Consider the following 25,595-nt stretch of genomic DNA (forward strand, 5'->3'; position numbering starts at 1 on the left):
ACTTTTAACATAAAATACCTGCTGACTTCATTTTAACACCACAAATACCATTACAACTGACTAAAGTGTTTAGGGCAAAGACATCAAACAGAGTTGGTATAAAAACACTTAAAAGTGGATTTATTTAGATGGGACCAAGTAGCCAGCTTAAGGTGAACTCTGTTTATTTTAGCTTAAATGGCATTAGTAATTCAACAACCTCATTTATTTTCTCTCATTAGGCTCCAACTAAAGCCTGAGAATCCCGGGAATCACTTTACCTGAAATGACTGAGGTATCGAAGAACAGGGTTGGATGCAGCACAGCTCTGCTAAACAACAAAATGCTGACAGCTTTAGCAGCTAATTAAGGGATGATGTCACCCTGCCCTGCTCAGTTAACAAGAAGCTAATGAAAAGTGGAAAAGATGACCGCCAATTCATCCTCTAGAGTAAACAGCACAGGCAAGCAACCATCACTTTATCTCACTCAGAAACGTTTGGTCCAGCCCTGCTCTAAGACTCGGCAATCCTGAGTCTCTCCCTTTTTTCAGGGAGAGCGAAAAAAGGTGGACAGATGCTTTGATTTAAAATCTCTTTTACATTGACCTCAGTTTTACTGTCCACACACATGGATCTATGCCTGCTTCTTTTTTTTCAGCACAGTCAGTGGGCGTATCGCACTAACTTTAACCATCACATTAGATGCCAGATCCCAAATGTACTTATAATCAGAGCGGCCTTGGTTATCCATATCTATCGCTGTAGTTATGGATAGGCTTAGGCAGGCTTAGGCTGCTAGAGAAATAATGAAGACTTTCCTCACTCTGTTAAATTCTCCTACTACTCTCCAATTTTGCATCATCTTCTGTTATTTCAGCTCTTAACTTTATATTATTTTTTTTCTCTTCATCATGCAGGAGGACCGAATGCTGCAAGTCAGTGACCTGCTGGGTTTCTCTAGATGGAAAACTTTTTAACAATCTATAAACTGAACCTGTCCATACATTGTTTGGTAACCATTCTCTGTGTATACTTTACCTGAGATATGTGTGATTGGCCTGAATAAATTGTTTTTCAACTAATGAGAAGTTGTGAATTGGTGCGATATAAATAAACTGAAATAAATAGAAAGCATATACAACTCCAAACCCATATTTACATCATTACTTCAGTTTCTGACCCTCAGACATGGCTTTAAGGTGTCACAATATATGGACTGTCCAAGATATCCTCACGGGCTCCACTAACATCCGGCCTCAGAAGACCTACAAACTGAAATTGGTCTTTTGAATCATAGATGTACACGCAAGCACAAAGTGATGATGTGTTGGTGTGAATTTACAGTGTGAAGTTTGTGGTCTGGTGGTTTATGGACTTCCTCTGTTTAGCTGTGAGATCACCCCCACTTTCACACACACACACACACACACACACACACACACACACACACACACACACACACACACACACACACACACACACACACACACACACACGCCCGCACGCGCACCCCCACAGGCATACACACATGCATGCAAACGCAGAGAGAGAAGCTTAAAGAGGTGCTGCTTACTACTGATACAATTTTACCACACCTCTCTCTTTCACACTCTATGTCGTTAATGGTTTGTGTGTCATTGTAGTGATTCAAATACAAAATTAGCAAAAAAACACAAAAACTTGACCTACATAAATCTGCAGAAAAAGCTCATTTTTCTTCACCTTCCTTTTTAGCAAGTTTACATTACTTGCTTTCGCTGTATGGCTCCAGCTTTTAGACATACGTTTTCAACAGAGTCGCTGTAAGCTCTAATGTTAAGCTCCATTTATTCCAAACCACTTTGATTTGTGTTTGGGATCTTTGATACCTTAAAATTCACTATTGGGAATTGGATTGAGACGAATCCAACTAATAAAAAATCTCCAGGCCAACTGACATTTGCAGCTGCTCGCATGTTGATTGACAAGTTGATTGTATTCTGAAAAACATTCTATGCTCAGAGGAGACAAAGATGGAGAAATTTTGGGCAAAATCACAGGAACATTGATGGGAGGAGTCGAGCATCGAACCAACTGTAAAGCATGGAGGTGCATCATGTTAAGGGGTTATTAGAGGTAAATTGGACAAGGTGCATGAAGAAGAGGAATCATCTCCAAGTTCCTATAAATCCTCTGAATTCAGTTTTTAGATGGCTGAAATGTCTGACATAATTTGATATTTCAATGGGACTGTAGACTGAAGCACACATCAAAACTGGTTTAGAATGAATAACTCAGATTTATTTTCCTTGTGTGTTGGCCTTGCCTTAATCCATCCATCCATCCATCCATCCATCCATCTTCTTCCGCTTATCCGAGGTCGGGTCGCGGGGGTAGCAGCTTCAGAAGGGAGGCCCAGACTTCCCTCTCCCCAGCCACTTCTTCCAGCTCCTCCGGGGGAATCCCGAGGCGTTCCCAGGCCAGCCGAGAGACATAGTCCCTCCAGCGTGTCCTGGGTCTTCCCCGGGGCCTCCTCCCGGTGGGACGTGCCCGGAACACCTCACCAGGGAGGCGTCCAGGAGGCATCCTGACCAGATGCCCAAGCCACCTCAACTGGCTCCTCTCGATGTGAAGGAGCAGCGGCTCTACTCTGAGTCCCTCCCGGATGACTGAGCTTCTCACCCTATCTCTAAGGGAGAGCCCAGCCACCCTACGAAGAAAACCCATTTCGGCCGCTTGTATCCGCGATCTCGTTCTTTCGGTCATGACCCAAAGCTCATGACCATAGATGAGGGTGGGAACGTAGATCGACCGGTAAATCGAGAGCTTCGCTTTTTGGCTCAGCTCTCTCTTCACCACGACGGACCGGTACAGCGCCCGCTTGACAGCAGACGCTGCGCCAATCCGCCTGTCGATCTCCCGCTCCCTTCTTCCCCCATTCGTGAACAAGATCCCGAGATACTTAAACTCCTCCACTTGGGGCAGGACACCCCCCCTGACCCGGAGAAGGCACTCTACCCTTTTCCGGCTCAAGACCATGGCCTCGGATTTGGAGGCACTGATCCCCATCCTGGCCGCTTCACACTCGGCTGCGAACCGATCCAGCGAGAGCTGCAGATCACGATCTGATGAAGCCAAAAGGACCACATCGTCTGCGAAAAGCAGAGATGAGATCCTGAGGCCACCAAATCGGATCCCCTCAACACCTTGGCTGCGCCTAGAAATTCTGTCCATGAAAGTGATGAACAGAATCGGTGACAAAGGGCAGCCCTGGCGGAGTCCAACTCTCACCGGAAACGAGCCCGACTTACTGCCGGCAATGCGGACCAGACTCTGACACCGGTCATACAGGGACCTGACAGCCCGTATCAAAGGGCCCGGTACCCCATACTCCCGGAGAACCCCCCACAGGGCTCCCCGAGGGACACGGTCGAACGCCTTCTCCAAGTCCACAAAACACATGTAGACTGGTTGGGCGAACTCCCATGCACCCTCCAGGACCCTGCTGAGGGTGTAGAGCTGGTCCAGTGTTCCACGACCAGGACGAAAACCACACTGCTCTTCCTGAATCCGAGGTTCGACTATCCGACGGACCCTCCTCTCCAGGACCCCTGAATAGACCTTGCCAGGGAGGCTTAAGAGTGTGACCCCTCTATAATTGGAGCACACCCTCCGGTCCCCCTTTTTGAACAGGGGGACCACCACCCCAGTCTGCCAATCCAGGGGAACTGCCCCCGATGTCCATGCGATATTGCAGAGTCGCGTCAACCAACACAACCCTACAACATCCAGAGCCTTAAGGAACTCCGGGCGGATCTCATCCACCCCCGGGGCCTTGCCACCGAGGAGCTTTTTAACCACCTCGGCGACCTCGCCCCCAGAGATTGGAGAGCCCAACCCAGAGTCCCCAGGCTCCGCTTCCTCAGTGGAAGGCATGTTGGTGGGATTGAGGAGGTCTTCGAAGTACTCTGCCCACCGGCCCACAACGTCCCGAGTAGAGGTCAGCAGCACACCATCCCCACTATAAACAGTGTTGGTGCTGCACCGCTTCCCCCCCCTGAGACGCCGGATGGTGGACCAGAATCGCCTCGAAGCCGTGCGGAAGTCTTTCTCCATGGCCTCTCCAAACTCCTCCCACACCCGAGTTTTTGCCTCAGCAACCGCCCGAGCCGCATGCCGCTTCGCCCGCCGGTACCCATCAGCTGCTTCCGGAGTCCCACAGGCCAAAAAGGCTCGATAGGACTCCTTCTTCAGCCTGACGGCATCCCTCACCGAAGGTGTCCACCAACGGGTTCGAGGGTTGCCGCCGCGACAGGCACCGACAACCTTGCGGCCACAGCTCCGATCGGCCACCTCGACAATGGAGGCACGGAACACGGTCCACTCAGACTCCATGTCCCCCACCTCCCCCGGGACGTGTTCGAAGTTTTGCCGGAGATGGGAGTTAAAGCTCCGTCTCACAGGGGATTCCGCCAGACGTTCCCAGCAGACCCTCACAACAATTGTTGCCTTAATCTCCATACAAAATAATTTTACTATCGAGTTCATGCCAAGAAATAAATTTACTATGTGAAATTTAATCCTTCATGTGATAATTTTATTTTTTATCTGAGGTTTGGTAGTCGGTGGTCAGCCCATCTAATTGTGGTCATAACTTTCAGTTTCTGAATTAAAAATGAAATGACATATTACAGAGTGTGGGCATGTGTCCTGTTTCTGTCTCTGACCTGGTTGTAAGTGGCGTCCAGCAGTTTGTCCAGGTTCTGGAGAGGTGCCGGGGTCTTGTCTTTGAATCGGGTCAGCAGTCGCCTCTGGATAGCTCTGAACTGGACAGCTCGCTCTGACAGCAGATCCTGATACTGCTGAGCACTGACACGCAGCTAAGATAAACCAAAACAAAATACCAAACATTTCACTTCTTAATTTTTTTTTAATAACTCCTAAACATAACATGTCTGGGTTATATCTACCTGAAAGTGATTGTCTACAGACAGGAAGTATTCTTGAAGCGGCATTGGACCACTAAAGCTTTTCTTAAAGTCTTTGATTCCCAATTTGGAGAAATGTTGATCAAACCTTTGAACGAGTTCCTTCACCACCAGCCACATGTCCTCAAAACTGTCGCTCTGAATGCGGTAACGCTCTATGAAGAAGGGAGATGTGCAATTTTTTGTTTTTTCTCAACATTATGATCATCACAAATAAAGTGAATTACATCCTGGAAGAAAGTGAACTGCAAATGCTTCTGGTTGTAATAATAGAAAAGAGATAATCACTATTTTCTTCTTGCTAATTTTGGTGCAAAATGCTACAAAAGACACTAAAAACAGCATCAGTAGCTGTGGATATAAATTGGAAAGGGAACTCTTTTGAAACGTTTAATCCCATGTTCTAACTAGCATCAATGGTGGTTAACCAGCACCACCTCCTGTATGAGGTTTCATACTAAGACTCACGGGAGGTCTTAGAGGCCAGCACAGTGACTTTGGCTCCTGATAGAAACTGAAAAGCCAAACTGTTCCCATCCTTATCTTCTGTTTTCATTGAAAACTCTGCAGAGGAAAACAGAGAGAAAGAAAACAGCGTGATGAGACAGATATGACAGTCTAATCATGATACAAGACGCCAACAAAGGTGAACAAAATACAGTCACACTCTTCCCAAACACAATGAAAGCTTACACAAATCCCTCGTGAAAGAAAAACAATCAGTAGCACTACTGAGTTTGTGTTTAGACGGCAAACCGTTGAATGTAGCCAACTACTAGATGTTCCCTGTGGTGAAATAGCAAATACTCATGCATAACACATTCATATAAACATACAACTACACTCAAACATTAGGCTAGGTGTATGAATATAAAAACAATCTGACATCTACAAATGTCTTTAATTTCTCTCCAGTGATTGCAGGGATTGTTGTTGTTTTTGCCCTTGGAGGGAAGTCCTCAGACAGCAAACTCCCTGGATGGACCACAGTAAAATGGTTTGTAATATTGAGTGTGATTTTCAAGAAGAAAAGTTCCTTCATTTGTTTAAAAATTAACATTTTGTTTCAGATTTATTGTAAATATTTTGTGTTTTTCCCAAATAGTTTTGCAAAAGATGTCACATTAAAATCTTTTAAAAACTTAGCCTTCAATGTGAGTATATTTATTAAGTACAGAAAATAAATAATTATTTGCTAAGCATAATTTTTGGAATTCCTAATTATTCCTACTTCCTCACTGAAAATTAAGGCTGGATGATATGACTGAATAACATATCACAATACAGGGGGGGAGGTTATATCAGTTCATGTCAATAATTACTGTTGAATTTTTTGTTGTTGATTTGTTTTAAAATCACTGAAATAGTGCCAAGCTGACTTGTTTCATTCAAAGTTTCCTCAAGAGCTGTTATTCTCATTTTCTCCCTTAATTACACAACTTTGTTTTTTAATTTTTAGACAACTATGAAATGGTAAACTGCTGCTACGCAATTTACTCCACAGGTTGTGCGCTAGTTGATGCCACCAAATTTGCTTAGTTGTGCGTGAGAGGTTGAGCAGCTAAAGCCTACATCTCCCAAAATGCTGTGCGTTCTGGATCGGAGTTCAGTGAAATTATTGGGTATTACCTACTGATATTGATTATGTCTTTATACATTGTTATTGATTTATTTCTAATGAATTTCTAATTCAACTTAAATACTGTATCTGCCAATGTCAAATTATCTAATAGCAAAATAAGATTAATTTCTTTTAAGGGGTAAAAAGAAAGATCTCAAATTTAAGGATACAATTTATGTTGTTTTAGATATTTTGTTTTTCAACAGGAAACTGTAAACTTTCATTTTAGGGACCTTAGTTTCAATCTAATTTCAATCAACACTACAAAAATATTTACTTCAGAATTTTTTTTAATTTCTAAGAAAAACTGATAACGCTTTCAGTTTTAAACAGAAATTACCATAGCATTTTTAATGCAAAGTATTAATAATTACCTCTGAAGATAGCGCAGAGGTCAACTGGTGGCTGGTTGGTGTCCACAGTGACCTTAAACTTGGTGTTTTTGGCTGGAGATGAAGGTAGACACACCAGAGCCAGAGGAAGACTGAACCTGGACTGGAGAACCCTGGGAACCCCTAATGAAAAGTAAATACTTCGAAGTTAAAATACATTTTCCATAATTACCACTGCAGCTACTACAAACATATTATCTTGTAATAATTTTGGGTTACTCTGCAGGCTTTGTCCCTTCATGCTCTATTCTTGATAAACATCCTCTAATTTGAAGCCGACTTCCTCTTCAGGTAGATTGTTGTGAAACTAAACAAGGTCACTACATCACCTCTGAGTCTTTCTCTCCAAACAGCCAAGAGGTCAACATCTGTTAGCACAGTAAGCACTATTGGTGTTCAGATTACCTGAGTGCTCAGAGACTTAATATCAACACCAACTGTGAAAGTGTGTCTGGCGAAGATCCGAAAGAGAAGTTTTGTAAAAACTAAGTTTTCAGCAGAAAAAACCCTCCCAAAAAAACAGAGAAGGATAAGTATGTCCAATGACAACTATGTTGTGAGCTTAAGCAGTGCTGAGTTTGGCAGAAATCAAGACTTAGTAAAAATAACCTAGCGAGCAAGTAAAAGAAAGGTGGAGGAATAGAGGTTTTAAGAAGAGATGAAGTAAAGTAACCAGGCGAGAGGAGAAAACCTAAACTGAGGAAATAACTGGAAATAAAACAGCATCAGGGCGACTGAAGCAGAAATAACTGGAATTGACAGCTGGGTTTGGACGGAGGTTTAATTGTGGAAAGTCCCTGCTTATTTCAAATAGTAACAATTACCTACAACTACTGTGCACCTTTTCATTCCAGAAAAGCAATTATTAGGTAATTATTTTAATAATTCAATTTGATTTAAATACAAGAACTGAAAGGCATCATGAAAAAGGAAAGCGGTAAAGCCAAAAATAACAAATCTTGAAAAAAATATATTTTAAAATAGAAAGACGAACTGCAGTCCAGTTTCCTCAGTTTTTGCATGCCTAATTTAGTCGTTGACCTTCGTTATGGATGGCTGAATAGGTAAGCAACATATTACATTCGACAAACACAAAGAAGGGTCACATAAACATGTTGTTACTGTGATTATGGAAAAACTCTGTTAGATGTGAGGTGAAAGAGCAACAATTTCAAAGCAACTTTTTAGCACCAGGGTTGTACAAATGAATCAACTGTTACAAGTTTCTAATTTACATTTATACTGGGATGTTTTCATATTTTAAATTAGTTCACACCTGGATAGAGAAGAAGAGACTGCTCTTCACATGACTGTAACTGAAGAAAAGTCTAAAATGTCCTTTTTCCATCCTACCTCCAAAGTACTCCCCAAGTTGTCATTACAGAATGTTCTCTGAACACTGAAATTTACCAGCATGGAGACTTTATTTCAGCATGAGCGCCCCAACCATCTTAAAAGGTCTTTCTAAAATTTATTTCTATATATCCTTCATAAATCATACTGTCTGGGAACTGACAAGTCTTAGAGGAACCATCTTTTCAACAGTTTACAGTTTTCTTTCACTACACACTCAAAAAACCAGTTTTATAGTATAAATAAACTGTTCCATGCTAGAAAAAGTGGTTGATATTGGGACAGACTACAGACTTTTCTGTGTGTGGAGTGTGAATACTTGGAGACAGATCTCTATAGAACTTTACATTCAGGACTGGCTCTAAGTCTAACATTTCTTCTAACCCTTATATTTTTTAAGAGAAAGATAAAACAATCAGATTTTCATCCATGCTAGGCAAAGGAATAAAACTTAATTGAGGCACAAGTTGCTTCAAATCCTTTTTAAATTATGCCTGACTAAATGATGGACCAAAATTTGTTAGCAGGTCTGACAGACATTAATTAAAATCCACTCAATATATATATATATATATATATTTTTGGCTTTGGCTTTTAAAAAAATAACATCTTCTGCACACTGAAGTCAAAAACTTGCAAGAAATTGCACTATTAGAATGTCATGATAGTCATGAGATTGTCATACAGCAAAAGTCTTCAGATTTGTTACATATTTTAAGGTACTAAGTTACAACATTTAATTTCTCTTTGCAATAAATAAAGGTTTTTATTATTATTGAATTTAGCTTAAATATGCTTATATTTGCATGTCTCTGCATCAGGTAAACTGACTGAAAGAGCAAGAATAAAATTTGAGAAGACGACCCGGTGTGCCGGATCAGGTTTGATCCACAGCTGCAGTGATGTCACCTCCGATGTATCTGTGTGGGTATAAAAGATACGTGTGGAAACTGGATGTAATCTGCACATGCTCTTTGGGTTTTTGTGTGGGCCACAGGGAAAACAATAAAAAGAAACAAACCCTGCACATTCCACTCCTCAAAAGCTTTGTTCACATGCAGCTGTTATGCATTACCTACTTCACTTCCATAAGTTCTGCATGCTTTAGCTTGATGTGGACACAATTAAAACCACATTCAGTCATTTTTTTTAAATGACCTAAAATAAGAAAATGTGAAGTCTCACAACTTTTAATCTGTGAGCTGGAATGTCCAGGTAAAACTAATGTCATTTAATCAATGACAATGTATACTTTACCCCACCTAGTACCTGTACAACCAAACCCACAAGTAATAGCAATAAGACAGAATTTTAAATATTTATTCAGATTTTATTCAACTACTATCCTTATATGTATAATTTGCAAGTCATGCTGCCATTAGTTCTCTGTTTTTGTTTCCATAGAATTTGCCTCCCAGACTTTTTCTTCTGTGATTAAAATTGATGAGTATTAAAGGAACTCATAAATTTGACTGCACTGGATTATCATTTAAACTGAACTAAAATATGACAAATTATAACATGCAGCCAACATGAGCAGCTCAATAATAATGAGCTGCTCATGTTGGCTGCATGTTGGAGTAGCTCAGTTACATTAGAATTGATTTGTCACCCTTTGAGCATCTTTGGACAATTATTCCCTCTAGTTTTGGATAATGTGCAACTGGAATGATTTTTGCTCTTGTGTTTTTAATTTTAGAAAGTTTTTATGACAACAAGAACTTGTTTTTACATCTGGGAGCAGCTGAGTTGCATCTCAAAAGCTCAAATAATAACTGAATTACAACCCAGCTCAGATCTAAAGGGGAGTGGCAAAAGCAAATGAGGTGGATTATTAATGTTTGCCATCAACTGATGATGTCAACCATTACATGTTAATGTGGAATATTATCTCTGTTGCCTCAATATTGAGCTGGTAGCAATTTACGACAGTCATGAGACCATCATACAGCAACAATATTCAGTCAGAGGCCTCCTCAGATTTGTTGTAAAACTGACTGCTGTCAGAGTTCCTTCCTCCCTACAGCATCACCACAACGACTCTGAATATACATGGATGATTTGAGCTATGATAACATTTGTCTTTTGGACAAAGACAGTATTTTTGAATGGAATTTAACTAAACTGAATTAGAATAGCATGTCACACAGCATGCAATGTGCCTCAAGATGATATTCATTGTAAATTGATGCTATATAAATAATCTATAAAAAATTGAATGATCAATCAGCGTTTGTGGGAGTGCGATAATGCAAAACCTCAAAAGGTTATGACAGATAATTTGTTTCCATCAAACTAAAAATGACTAAAACAAACACTAATGAGTATCTAGGAAAACTAGAGCTGGAATGTTCAGGTAAAACTACTGTAGTGAAGGGAGTTTAGGTTTAGCATGGATTTGGGTCAGTTACTTTTTAGGATAACATTAGAACATTTCATGGAAATAATTTCTCTTACACAACTAAGACAGCCATGATGCTGACATAGTGTGTGCTTAAAAATAAAAGCTTGTGAGTCTCTGTCAATTGATGCATGCAAGAAATATGATATTACTGTGTAAACTCCATAGAGTATGAAAGGAAAAATTGATAAAAATGCATATTTACATTTTCCTGAGTGAGGAAATGTGTGTATGGGTGAGAGACTTTTTCTAAGTATCACATAACAGGAACATAAACACTCGACAGCCGTCTTTTCCTGTATATATAGTAGTGTGCATGTTTGGAAAGTATTTAGAGCACCATTGATGATTAGTACATTTTTAACACAAAAAATATATTTATAAATGAGGCATACAGAGGCTAATAAGTATGCATCGAGCAGACATGTCTGTCTGTCTATTTAACGACTACTTGTTCTAGTCTATCTAGGACTGCAAGCAAAGCACTTACCTTTTGGATTAAGCTCTGCAGAAAGTAGGAAGAGAAGAAGTAAAAATAAAAAATACATTCTGAGAGCTCAGATAAATGAAACTGCACAATTGCAATCCAGTAATACATAAAAGAAGAAGAGGACTTTAATGATGAAGAACAAATCAGCACTTATCCATATGTTCCTAACAGACTCCTTGGCTCTCAGTTTACTGGTACTTCCTCTAATCTCTAAAAGTTGAATGGGAAGCAGATCTTTTAGTTTTCAGGACCCTCTATACACTTGTGGAACCAGCTCCTAGTTTTAATTTAGCCTTAAAATGATTGCTTTAGTAGATTATAGATTATAGTTAATAGTTCACATTTAAAATTGGAGTTATGTTTCTTAGATTAAAAGGCTCATCTGGGTAGCACGGTAACTAGATAATGCTACCAACAGCTATAAGCAATCTCTCCCCTGTTGTCTACCTTTTACGTTTCTTTAACATAAAAATACTCGTGCATTAGTTTATTTTATTTTATTTTATCTGTCTCCTCAAACCCCAGTCGGTCATGGCAGCCAGGTTCTGCTGGATGTTTCTTTATGTTAAAAGGGAGTTTTCCTCTTCACTGTCACTCCATGCATGCTCAGTATAAGGAATCGCTCTAAAGTCAACAAAGCAGGCAATTGTCTACTGTCTCTATGTTTGTCCAGGAGGAGTGAATGCTGCAAGCCAGTGACTCACTGGGTTTTCTTGGAAAATTTTTCAAGCAATCTGAATAATGAACTTTATTGTTTGATAACTAGGATCATTTGAAATGTATGTATGATTGGATTTACGTGTTGTGAATTAGTGGTATACAAATTAATGGAATTGAATCAAACCTATCCCATCAATATGTGGTTACAGAGAAATTTAAGACATCTTATGAAATGGTTTTTCCTGCCAAGTCAAAATCAAACAGTGCAGCAAGAGTAGGATGTTGCAAGTGAGCCAAGCTGACACTGAATATGAGGAGACATCCTCAAAAATTATAAAACGTTTATTACAAGCTGGACTGAGAGAAATAGCCAAATAAAATATGTATGAGTAAGTACTGTATGTATACAGCACAAACTATGAAGTGTAAATATAAACCCTTGTATGTCATGTCACACTGAGAACACCTGCCAAACAACATATGAGATGTTTAAAAGGAAAACACACAAGACTGAGTATCTCTATCCCTGCTCCTCAGGGCTATGTTTTACCAGCTGCTCTGGGATTTGAAAAGTCTGTCTGCTGCTTCTCTAACTTTAAGCCACAGCAATAGAAGCCAGGAAGATTAAGATCTGATTTGATTGGTTAAAGAGGATTTCCTTGGAAGGTGAATGGGAAGCAGATGGATGAGTTGTAAGCCAATAGAAATGGGAAGGAGGTGCAGAGTGAAAAAGTTCCCTTGGCAAAATTGATGAAAGTCACGCTTTCATATGGGTGTCTCTGTTTACTGTAAAAACTCTGGCTTTCTCACCGTCTCTCGTGTCATAGCCTCATTTAAACTTAATGGGAAAAAAATCTGATTTATTTATTTTTTCTCAACTGGTTCAGAAAGATCTTCAGTTTTCACCAAGTCACTAGCAGTCAAAATCTGTAAAATGCCTCCTTTATGATACTCTAAAAAACATTTCATATCTGTCTACTTCTAGCCAAGGAGGTCATTAAGTGTGACTACATCCAAGATTCCTCATGGACACTTCCTGTTTTCTGCTGTTGCCAGGCAGACAATGACACATCACTGACACAAAATCCAAATGTCCTGGTTATAACTTCAGTTTTGGAAACATTCAGGGAGCAGTTTTATAGTTGCATATTTTGTTTATCAGCACCTATAAGGAGGAAACCTAGCTGTTAACTATTGTAATTTAAAACTAACATATCAAACTGTCCCTGTAATATTTATCTGAAATCTTTTGTTGCAACATTTTAACTGTTGCTTTACAGAATGATACACAATGTTTATATTGAATTTCTACCAATATAACATTTTGGAAATTATAGGTGACTCAGATACAAGCTAAATAAATTTGTATAGTTTGATCTTTTTAATCCATTTGTTTAATCCGATGATTTTATTGGACAATTAAGGATTGATTACAGTTTTGTCATTGCAGGGAAATGGAGGCTTTGGCATCACAAAAATAAATAAATTTAAAACATCAGCTGGGTGGAGTTAGAAAGTTAGAGAGAGTTAGAGACTGAATTACTTCAACTACCCTTCATAATGTCAAGGAACAGCATACTTAGCAACCTTTTTGAGTCTGTCAGTGCAACAAAATTACATTTTTGACAATGAACATTTCCAAGCTACATTTGGTGAAAACTAAGCCTCTCAAAGAAATCAAAAGCTACAAATAAGTTTCTAATATAAAATGTAAGAGAATGAAAGATAAGGATGAAGAAACAATGCTGAGTTACATGCTCCCTCCAAAATCTGCTACAGAGCTTTTGTATGATACTCACTAACAAAGACAGCTAAAAACATAAACTGCTTGGCACAGGGGATGAGACATGCCAACAAAAACTCAGTGCAAATGGGTTTCAAACATGGTGTTCCAACAAACTGATGCAGCTCCTAGAGACATGGGTATGTGAAGATGTTGGTCATCCTCCAAAACTTGGTTAAACAGGAGAAAACAAAGACAGTTAGCTTGAATCTTTGGTTTTCAGTTGCTGTAGTAACCAATGAATCATGGCTGGCCATGTTTTATGGAAAGTACCATCCGCATGCAACTATTCGTCACTCACATGAAAATAATCAGTATGTATGCAAGCTAACAATGCACTGTAAATGCCAGCCTGACCACTTGATCCCATTCAAGTGTGTTTGTGCAAAGCCCACTCTCATGGTTTTAGGAAAATCACAGAGGGGCACTAATGAAATTCTTTCTAGATTGTAACAGCCCTTGCCATCATCAGGCCTTCTTTGAAGGTTTTAAGAAGTCAACAGTCTTAAATGTCAAAGCCTTTGTAGAGCTTAAAGATGGACACAGTAGCCTCAGGGTGGGATTGTGTTATGCGGAGTAGGGTGGTGTGGAGGCGTAATCATCAGGCCTGGGTGGCAGTGAATACAAAGTGTTGCATTCCTTCCAAGCCAGAACAGCATTTTGGGGATAAGAAGTGATGAGGCACTACTGCAGATTAGCACTGAAGAAACAGAAAACTACAATCAAACTCCACCACATTGCTATAGGAATGCTCCTGGAGAGAACCACTTGGCATCTCACCACAAGATGGTTTACTGCAGTGGACACAGCGTTTCAGAACAAAACCAACCCTTTATTAAAGCAGTGTTGGGCCTGGCAACAATACCCTATTGGCATGCTAACCCACACTCTGGTGTCAAGTGTTAAAAAAAGCAGTTGGCATGATGCGACAGTGATGTGGTAAAGGTTTAATTAGGTTTAGGTAAAACATATGTCAGTTTGGGAAAAGATTATGAATTGTGTTGAAGTGTCAGGATAAAAATAGAACAGCACATAAAGTCAGAAAAAGGTTATAAAATACCACTTTGCCTATCTGCAATTGTTAGCATCTATGCTACAGTTTTTTTTTTTTGCAAGTTTGCAAAGCAGTTGGGTAAATGTATGCATTTTCTCTGAGACAAATTTGGATTTGTGGAAATATTTTCAGTGGCAAAAGACACTGATGGTCCTGGCATAGAAACTAAAAGAGTGCCACCTTTCAATGTATCACCATTCATAAGCTAGAGTGGGCAAACTACAAGCTGAATATCCACACTTCCTGATCATCTCAACTTGCAGCGTCACCACTAATTAACTAGCTAATATCAGCTTATTACACTAATATTGTTCTTTAAGGATGAAACAAGAAAGGGGATAGTACAGCATGAAATAAGCACAGAGATGTAAACATTTTTGTCTACAGGTAAAGTAAGTAATTAAAACATTTTGTTTGTTTTTTATATATATGTATATATTTCTAAATTATTTAAATATCTAAATTCACATCATACATTTCTAACACCCCAAGAAATCCACAAAACTTCAATGGCAACAAAACATTTCTTCAAGTATCATTGAAACTTATTTTCTTCATAATTAAATTTTCCATAACTTCATAAGTGGACTAATTTGTTTAGATTTCTTTCTATGTGTGAATCACTTGGGTAAATATCTGTTGCAAATTTCATGTCAGCAGAATTAGAAATACATTTTCTGGTGGATGGGTGGGGGGACTGATGTGTTCAACAATTAGTTTCTCTATTGTCCAGGGTGCCAAGCTTAAAGCACTCAGGATCCTCTCCAGAGCTTTTAAAATTGTTTAGATTTTTTTAAATTATTCATAAGTCATGCTGATACAGCAGCTAGGACAGCTTTTACTTTGACAACAAATATTGCGGCATCTTCGTCCCAGCTGAATTGATTTCTTAAGGTAATAAAAGGCTCAATAGCCAATTTTAAGGCTTAGTAGACAGTTGAGAAATTAGTTGCAAGAAACTTTAATCTCTTATAACCCATTGTCAATTGTTCCTTTCTCCCCTCATAACATACTGCCATTGTTTTGTTTCTTTACATTCACAGTATTGTGGGTTAGGGTTAGGCTGATATCCTGCTTTCCCCAACTCTTCTTCTGACTGTTACGGTGTCTTATTCTACCCTTATTTTTTCTCTATATTCAGCCATCTTTTCACCTGAGTATAGCTATAAACTAACCTACGTCTCTTTGCTTTCCATCTTAAATCAGACTTTTCTAATGCCTAACGCCCAACAAGTGCTTTCCAAAACTCAAAATCACTTTCCAACATGCTCTCGACAAGCTGCTTTGCTTTTAAGGCCCATTGAAATACTCCAGACTTCTTATTTTCAGCTATTTATAGCATCACAATAACCCTTAACAAGAAAGAAACACTTCCCAATATTTCCAGACATTTCACATTAAGTGTGCTTCTGGGGAGGAAAAACTGTTCCACCAACAGAGGTCTGCCAAAGCAAATGTAATCCAAGGGAAACAATAGCACAAAACATAAGCCTTTTTTCATGACCTGATTTCCGAACAAATGCAGATCCTTTTTTTCTTTTAAAGGAGGTCTGTGACATTTAAAAATAAAGAGTGGTTCTGTTGCTTTGGAAAGTTATATCTTCCAGATATATTGCAAAACCTGGAAACAGATGCCTGGAGGCAGCAAGGGGATGAACTGGGCTCATCTGGAAAGAGCCCAAATGTCATTACACCATTCCAGTTCTCTGTTAGCAGGATGGTGTTCAGCCCTGTCACACAACCATAGTTTTGATGTTACAGACCAGACACCTGCTAACTTCATAAGGTTTTTGCTAATGCTCCAGGTATTTAAGAACATTTTACATCTACTATAAAGATAAGTTTTATATATAACTTTTTTTCCCAGTGAAACTATATAAAATCTGTCCTGCAGTAAAATCAAATGTGCATTTACCATAATGACTATTGTAACTGGTATTAGATCCTTACAACTTTACAAATAAACAAAATTAAACATTTCATAAATATGTGCACAGGTAGAAATACAATTTTTATAATGGAGCTTCCATTCCCTGCATATTGATAGCTAATCTGACAATTTTATAAAAGCTACAGAGATGAGCCTAATGGTTCAAACAACATATGGTCCACTGCAACTTTACATAAAAACATCACAACGGAGCTTCAGCACATGAGTTTTTACTTCAATAAAAACTAATGCAATGTAAAAGTCAGTGCCTTACAAAGAATTTCAATGCCTCCATTAACCATCCTCAACAACATTGTGCCTGCTGTGCAACACTTATGGCTCCTAGGAGCCACCCTTTCTCGGGATCAAAGATGGTCCTCAGACGTAGACACTGTTTGCATGAAGGCCCAGCAGAAACTGTGATTCCTACGGCAACTCAAGAAGTAAAATCTTCCACAATTACTACTACTGCAACACTGTTTTTACTCAGTCTTGTCTGTGTGGTTTGGTTCATCCATAAAACAGGACTAGACTACATGAAACAATTAGGTCCACAGAGAGGATCATCAGGGCTTGTCTTCCCCCCTTGTACAAGTCAAGGGTCAGGAAAATGGCAACTAACATCTCTGCAGACCTCACACATCCTGGACACAAACTGTTTAAGCTTTTGCCTTCAGGTCAGCAGGCTATGTGCAAAAACCGGCTGCCACAGAGACGGTTTCTCCCCCCAGGCTGTCTCTCCGATGAAAACAATAAACATCATACAGCCTCAGCTACTCTACAGTGAAATAAAATAATCATATTTGCAGTAAAACCTGCTTTTCTTTTTTTGTTGTTTATTTCATCCTATTATTTTTATTATATTTTTATGCATGTAAAACCAAAGTCAAATTCCTTGCTTTAGCCAAAGAAGCTTCATTTGAAAACAAAGAATGACAACAAAATGTCTAATAATAGAAACCAAACACATGTCACAAGGGTCCTTTTACCTGTTGGCGAACTATAGGACACGACAATATCTCCAGTCAGATCAGCAGGGAGGTATTGGCCATTGAGGAAAGCTGAAAAAGCCACTTCTTTGGTTGAACCAACACCTGGAAAAAAAAACATTTTTTTTAACCACCAGATAAGGAACAGCTTTATTTTTAAGTAGCTCCACCAGTGTATTTCTCTGGATTTTAAAATATAAAAATTTAAGCCAGTTAACAAAAAATATCAAAATGATTTGTTTTCAGCAAACAGTTACCTTAACATGCTCATCAGAATTATTATTGGGAAGAATAACAACTATAAAATATTACATTTCCTAAAAAATAAGTTTATTAGAGTTGCTACTTAAACAAGGCAAACTATGACAGTATATCATCACTCCTTGCACATTTTTGCTACTACAGGGTAAAAGTGGGTTTTTCAACAAACACTATTATCTTGAATTTCATACCTAAATTTAATAGAAATGAGGTGGCTAGTAATAAAGAGTAAAAAACAGACTCAGACAAATATAACATGAGTAAAAATAAAATGCATTTTGAAATGATTTCATTTAATAAGCAAAAAAAATGCTATTCCAATCAACCTGCCCTCACTGTATGCGGAAAATAATCTCCCCTAAACAGCTGATTTTACAAACCTTGGCAGCAACGCCCTGTATCAAAAATATGTAAAGTCATTTTCATTGCTGTGAATGAATTTTTGCCCCCCTCGTATGTGACAAAAACAAACACACATTATCTGTAAAGGGGCAGATCCAGTTCCATTGGACTGGATTTGAGTTTAGGCTTGGACTTTAGCATAATGCAAAGAAAATGGCAGCAGAAAGTTTTACAAAATGGCCTGTAGTAAGTAGAAGCATTTTAATAGATGATCCCCTTAAAGTAAGGGCTCTTCTACAGAAAACAGATCAAGTGAGAGTAACTTATTGCCTTGATGTTGGATTTATTTTAAAATCTACGATGTGTCAGTTTGCAAAACTCAATGCTACATTAATTTGGATGTGAAAATAAAGTTATAATAGATATTCTTAACTGATATCAGTTCAGCTTCTTAACTAAAAGGACACTGTATGATAAAAACAGAAGTTGGTGTGTCAACCAGACATGCAAACACAAACACGCAGTCAGTATTTTGAAGTTGGTGACAGAACTGGACACTGTGTGCTCAGTACTAACCAGATCCTTTAATGTGTATACACACACACACACACGCCTAGTACTGCTCAAGCACTGCTTACATTCAACATCACTATGCGAGGTGAAGACATAAAATAAAAGCTTCAACTAGAACTCTACCCTGTGTGTGCGTGTAAGTATATGTGGGGGTGAACCCAAGACTGAAATTATATGTACCATGAGAGATGGGTGATGACTTGTAGCTTCCTTTAAAACGCCTGAAAACCAACAGAAAGTAGAGGGGGAAAGAGAGCTGGGGAGAAAGAGCAGGGATCAAATACGGCTGGAGAGGAAAGGATATATTACAGCTAATGGCTCCATGCAGTCAGACACACACATGCACACACACACGCATACAGGGCGGTATGTTGGTGAAATGGGGCGTGATGTTTTTGGGCCCAGTCTGTTACAGGTGACTGAATCCCGAGTGTATGTGCATGTGTCCAAATGGAAAAGCATAAAAGTCTGCGTAATTTCTCAAAGTTGAGAGTAAAGAGTGTGTGAATGTTTCTGAATCTGTATATCACTGAGGTTAGTAGGTTTAAGATGGAACAGTAAAAAACCTTGATGTGTTTAATTATGCATGCACACAAACATGCCGAGCTGGTAGTGATGCAAGGCCCTCCTGGGGAGAACAGACAGATCAACCAGAGGCTAAACAGATGGAAAAAAATAGATAATAAAGAACTAAATTTAAACATAAAGACCTGATTTTTCACTTTTTAAATAATTTTGCAAGACTATTTCTAAAACTGAAAAACCAATTAGAAAATAAGCCTAAATGGAAAATAAAATATTGTATCATAAACCAGTAAAACAGCTTTTTTTATTCCAGTAGCTTATTTTTATGTCTTGTTTAAGCATACGGTTAGTTCCCTCCCTGCTTGTCAGTCAGTCTGTCAACTGAAGGCTTTTAACCTCTGTGCCCTGAAGGTCACCCTGGTCAGACTGGCTTAAGTGCTTTAAGTGTTTTCAGTCCCGTTAAAACCAACAAACACCACCAAAGGAGACACAAAGTAATCCCTCTTCCTCTCTTTTCTTTCATTTCTCTTTAGCTCTTCATTATACATTGAAACACATTCAGACAGGCCAGAACAAGAGCTGTGGGCATCAAATCTGTGAGCACCAGGTAATGCGTCTGATTGACCTCTGTGTCTGACCCGGTGAGACTGTTCAGACTGGCCCCAGTGTTCTCAAGCACATTAAGCTATTAGCACCCCATCCAAGAAAAACAAACTCCTTAAAGGAGACTGAAATCCCCTGCTTTACTACTGTACATTTCTCTTCCTTTTCCAATCCCTAACTTTCACCTTTTCTCCACCTTCATAAACTATTTGCTTTTTCCATTTCTTTACCGCTTTAACGTTTTCCTTATCCACTAGTTTGCTTGGGGATCTTAGCTTTATGCCACCTCATCCCTTTATATTGTCTTATTTGATGATATACTTGTCTCTTCATGTATCCTTATGCGAATGAAGGCTAATATATTTAAAAAGTTAACATAAATACACATACTAAAAGAAAGTTATCTGAGATAAGAAAAAATAAGCTTTATAGAACTCCATTGTCGAATCATTTTTATCTATATTTTGTTTGTGCATTGCCCTTTAAAATCTTATACAAAACGTCATACTTAAAGATACGCTGAAGGAGCCTTCAACAACCTTTCTAATCAAATAAATATTACATGATTCATTCTAACCATGTTTGTCTGTAATAAAAGTAAATAAAGGAACGGAGAATGTCTACTTCACCTGCTGGCGTTTCTGCTAAATTTGTGTTCACTGTTCGGTTTGTAATCCGGCCAAAATCTAATCACAGAAAGTGCCTCACTGCTGAGAGTGATCTTGACACTATTCAGGGAGTCATACTGTGTGTTCATGCCAGGGGCAGCTCACTCTCTCTGTCAGGATTCAGGTTAAAGTACTTGACGGCTCAGGTTAAACTTATGATGGACTTTGATGAAAAGGTTAGAGGTAATGAGGGGTGAAGATGGGGATCAATACCACACAAGGAGCAAGAGCCATAAGTGTGCTTCTCTTTCCAGTTCTCCCCATATGCAGATAATATCAAAACCAAAACAAATAACGGGAAAACAAATATTAATGATAATATTTTGGCTCTTTCGTGGAATTACAGTGTGTGTATGATGTATGTGTGAGATGTTAAACAATGACCTCATGGTCATTGTTGGCGTGGATTAGGTCAGGTCTCATAAAATATGCCTGTTCAAAATCATAAACGCATTAGTATTGCTATCATGCTATCATGCTGACATGTAGTTACCAAACTAAAGTGGATAACAGAGCAGAATTTCTTTATTTGTAGTGACAATTAACAACAAGAAAATGTTCTGGATGACTGGAGAAATATGATTGCCTTCAAAATTATTGGCATCTTCAGGAAAGACGTGGACAAAGTCTGTAAAATAGCAGGTTGCTACAGAAATAGTTGTGAGCCACATATCCTCCTTGGTTTGTGTTGTACCAACATACACATAAGTCCCATTTAAGCCTTACTGGTCACAGGAGAGTAGCTATATATTCCTGAAACTTAATAAAGATCAAGAAGTAACTCAGCATGTTATTTAGTTATTCCCATTTTCAAACATAGCCAGGAGAAACACAGCTTTTTGTCAATTCATATGTATAACTCAAGTCATGTATTACTAATTAAAAGTACCTAGATATTGCTATCAACTTAAAAATGCTAAAGCACAAAATATATTTGTCTAATATAATGGTGAAAATACCTTTAGCATGTATGATTTTGTTGAAAACACGTATCTCTGAAGAAATTAAGCTAAACATGAAGAGCTTATTTAGTTCTTCATGTTTTGTAATGAAGAGCTGAGCCACTAAGAACCTGATTGGATTTTTTAAAATTATCATTGTATAACAACATTGCTGTGATAAAACATTTATTTGTTTGAGGCTTTTCAGACATTTGAAAACTGTTGTGGCTGTTGTAGACATATCTTAATTAAACTTTATTATGCTCTTCTATCTTCATTGTTTCAATTAACATTTTCTTCTTCAGACAATTAAAGTAATTCCAGTGTTGTAAATTGGAATACAGGAAGATGATGAGAGAAATAACAAAAGGGTCATTAGAGCAGGAAAATATTAAAGACATTTTAGAAGGAATGAGTGAAAGAAATAATCTGCAAAAGGAAAAAATGAAATGAAATGGCGAGAAAATAAGTGAAGAGAAGGAGGGAGCAGGACTTACGAGTGGGAACGGGAGGCAGAACAAAGGAGGTAGTGTGTTGGACAGGGGATTGAGCCGCCATCTGAGACGAATAAAAACTGGAATAACAATAAAAGTCAGAGGGCGCTACTTCCCCTACTCTTTACACACATCGTTCACCGCATGTAGGTTTGCGCTCACACATGTATCAATGAGGTTTTACCTTTTTTTGTTACGTTTTATTCATTTTGGTAACTCAAATTCACACCTATAATGAACGTTTGCAGACATGTGGACACATTCTAAAAAGAGGAATCAAACAAAGTATGTTCACACAGCCAACAGCTCTACAAAAAGAACAGAAACAGAGTTACACTGACCCTTGATTTTACTCATGTAGCTTGTGTGTTTATATGTTTGGAGAAAATCTTTATCAAAAAACTGCATTCCTTTAAACAGGAAAACGGTCAACTGAGAGAGAGACTGTAAAAGAAAAAAAAAAAACTAATAAAAACCAGACTGAGAAGGTGTCACAGCAGCACTGTTAAAATATTGCTTGATGCTAGCTGGTGTTTCTCTAAATTGCCAACAGATTTTCACATGACATCCATTACTTTGTCACAACTACTTCGATAACTAGTGACCAGCAAAAGCTATCTACTGAGGAATGCGCATCAAAACTTAGAAACAGTTTTACCTCCTGGAACAGATTCAGTTTGACAGTATCCAAGGTGGAATTAAAAAAGTAAAAGGATTACGAGTTGAGTACCGTATTTTCCGGACTATAAGGCGCACATAAAATCCCTATATTTGCAAAAAAAAAAAATAGCCAATGCCCTTATATTCCGGTGCGCCTTATGTATGAACAGTGTACCGTATATTTTATTATGACTTTGGTAAGCGACAAAGCCACTCCCCTTGATTGTCGAAGCATAATCGCTGCTGGTCAGAAACCTCGTGGAGTCAGCTTTCTATGCTGTCTAGACAGCCTTGTGGTTCACCACCCTAAAACAGCTTTCACGAATCATGAGCTTTCATGAAGGCTGGAATCATCAATGAACAGCCAAGCAACAGCAATGAGACTGAATCGGATGATGACGAGAGGGATCCGGGCTTGCTTGGACTGTTGGCCAACTGTTAAATTCCGACACCGAAGACGAGAAATTTGATGGATTCGTAGAAGATGAATGATTGAAAAAGTGAGTGTATTTTTTTGTGTAACATTGACAGTTATTGTTAATGATTTGAATAAAGTCTGACCTATCTGACTACCGTATTTTCTTTCGCTTTATGCGCCTTATAATCCGGTGCGTCTTATATATGAAAATAGATCCGTTCACCGATACTGAATCTTGTAATCCGGTGCACCTTATAGTCCGAAAAATACAGTAAGTTATTGTTGTATAATATTTTACTAGCAGTTTTAGAGTCAACAGCAAATAGAAATTTGATTCTTTTATAGTAGACCTGGGCACTTAACAGCCCACGGGTGCAGCCCTAGTCTTAAAGATTTATTTACTGAGGTCAAAGGTAACATGTCTTTTCCTCGCAATCACCCTAGTTTGTAGCTCCTGCCTCAATTAGATTTATGTCTGGACTCTGACTGGACCAATTGAAATCGAAATGAAAGATTACTTTAATAGTAAATCTGTCAGGGGTATGAATAATTGTGGGCTTAACTATCTGGTTCTGAACAAAAAAATAATAATCTGAAATGGAAAAAATATTTCTATGTCAGAGATCTAAACTAAAAAGATTATCTATGAATCCCAATGTTCTTCTTTAAAGAACAAATAGTCCAAAACATTGTTAATACTTAAGAGAAATTGGGATTTTATTTCGTGTCATTTCAGTCCTAACATCAGTACTGCTGCTTTGATCTTCTACCAGAAAATGAATTAAAGTGGTTTCCTTCTGTGCAAATAGGCATGTGATAAATGGGTGCACTAATTCTTAATGCACTGATAGATTTGGACTAACACTGGATTAAAACAGGACCGTATTTTATTTGTCTGATGGTATTAATGTTGATTCTGAATTAATGCTTAGGGATGAACAAAGTCTCCAAAGTGGATAAAAGTCGATGGAAAACTTTCTGCAATGTTATCCCTGAATGTGTGCTTGTGTATTATGTCCTATGACCAGAAGCATTTCAATGGTTGATTTCTGTTAGTAGAAATAAAAAAGCACGACAAAAACAGGCAACATTATTTTACTGTAGATATTTGACATTTTCTTAGCTTGCTATAATGACACGTGTCATGTGAATGCATTTAAGCAGCCATGGATAAGCATGTGCAAAAAATTTGATATCCCTGTGAGTGCTTGTGTGTGTAATTGTTCTTCCTTGAATGTATGCCTTTCAGAGGCTTCTGGGTTTGACCAGCTTGAATGCTACCTAAACTCATATAAACAAAGCATCTCTTTGGTGGTGTAAATGTGACGGGATAATGACTCGTACCCTCTGATCTTCCACATAAACAGTGAAACTTGAAGAGCTGGTGCCAAAACAGAAAAGCTTAGAGCAACTATACCCACGAGAAACATCCACCAGTTTTCCCTTCATGGAATGTTTTTTGGGGCAATTTATTTTTGACTTACTCTGAGTTTTGCTGGCAGATCTTTAATTGTTTACTCTAACAAAGAAACCAAGTTTTACTTTTGGTTGCGGATTATATTTTTGTGGCAGCTGGATGTTATAAATTACAAACATCTCTTCCACTTGCTCTATACATTGTTACTGTTTCTATATTTAGCTGTAGGTTTCCTTGTGCTATGGAATATTATTGTCAAAACTCTTAAAATTCTTAAATTCTCATATGGCTATTGTAAAAAAAGAGAATATGGGAATAAAATCCTAAAAAAGAAAAAAATACACGACAAATTAAGTCTATTAAGGGAATATATGTAAATGTAAAAAAAACCTAAACTAAAATTCATGGGGAATGTACCCTGCTGTGCAGCTAGAGCATCATGCTTGCATTAACAGCTGTAGAGGTAATGTACAGCATATGCACAGGTAAGAATCCACTGTGGTAAGATGCTTTTCATTTCTGAATAAATGGATCATGAATCATAGGAAAGCGGTCACTTTGAGTCAGGACTTAGGATAAATGGATGGTCCTCCAACCGGCTGCGAAAGCTTCTCACATCTTGAAATCATAAATTCACAATCTCAAAGAGCTTGGTGTCTACTCTTCTGTGATGGATGAGGGTTTCAGTACACGTCAGAAGCAGTTTCGGAATTACAATAAAAGGGGAGTTTTCTGTTAGTAATCGAGCTTTTATGCCCGAATACATGGTTTCAGAAAATAGCTGGTTCACTGTGTTAGTATAACCTGTGGACATTCACTTGACATGTGACCTCATAATCTTGAGTGAGATTTACTCTTTCATTTTGACAAGTGTGCAGATTAAAAGAGAACAAGCAAAGATTGATAAGGTAACACCATTTTATTCAAAGCTTCAGTCCAGATAAATCTACTGTGGCTGGGATGTGTTTGTACAAACCAAGCAAGCAAGGAGCAGATTATTCATGCTTGGCTGCTTTTTTCCTATTTTAGGGAGTTGCTACATTTGGTTTATTATTTCTTAGGAGGAGTCACT

At 38.5% G+C, this 25,595-nt stretch overlaps 1 protein-coding gene across 2 annotated transcripts in view; it reads right to left on the bottom strand.

The window, feature by feature from the left end:
• bbs9 (Bardet-Biedl syndrome 9) overlaps positions 1 to 25,595 on the bottom strand; it is a 150,357-nt gene that overhangs the window by 97,961 nt on the left and 26,801 nt on the right. The window contains exons 14-19 of one of the 2 annotated variants that reach the window (XM_028013514.1): positions 17,622 to 17,726; positions 11,206 to 11,220; positions 6,944 to 7,084; positions 5,417 to 5,512; positions 4,931 to 5,103; positions 4,688 to 4,840 (exon numbers count right to left, since the gene is read on the bottom strand). In XM_028013514.1, coding sequence (XP_027869315.1) covers positions 4,688 to 4,840; positions 4,931 to 5,103; positions 5,417 to 5,512; positions 6,944 to 7,084; positions 11,206 to 11,220; positions 17,622 to 17,726 — 683 coding nt within the window. The remainder of the gene's footprint in view (positions 1 to 4,687; positions 4,841 to 4,930; positions 5,104 to 5,416; positions 5,513 to 6,943; positions 7,085 to 11,205; positions 11,221 to 17,621; positions 17,727 to 25,595) is intronic. The other variant, XM_028013515.1, reaches the window with a different exon arrangement.

Source organism: Xiphophorus couchianus, chromosome 3 (genome assembly GCF_001444195.1).
Source record: "Xiphophorus couchianus chromosome 3, X_couchianus-1.0, whole genome shotgun sequence".
NCBI classification, from domain to species: Eukaryota; Metazoa; Chordata; class Actinopteri; order Cyprinodontiformes; family Poeciliidae; genus Xiphophorus; species Xiphophorus couchianus.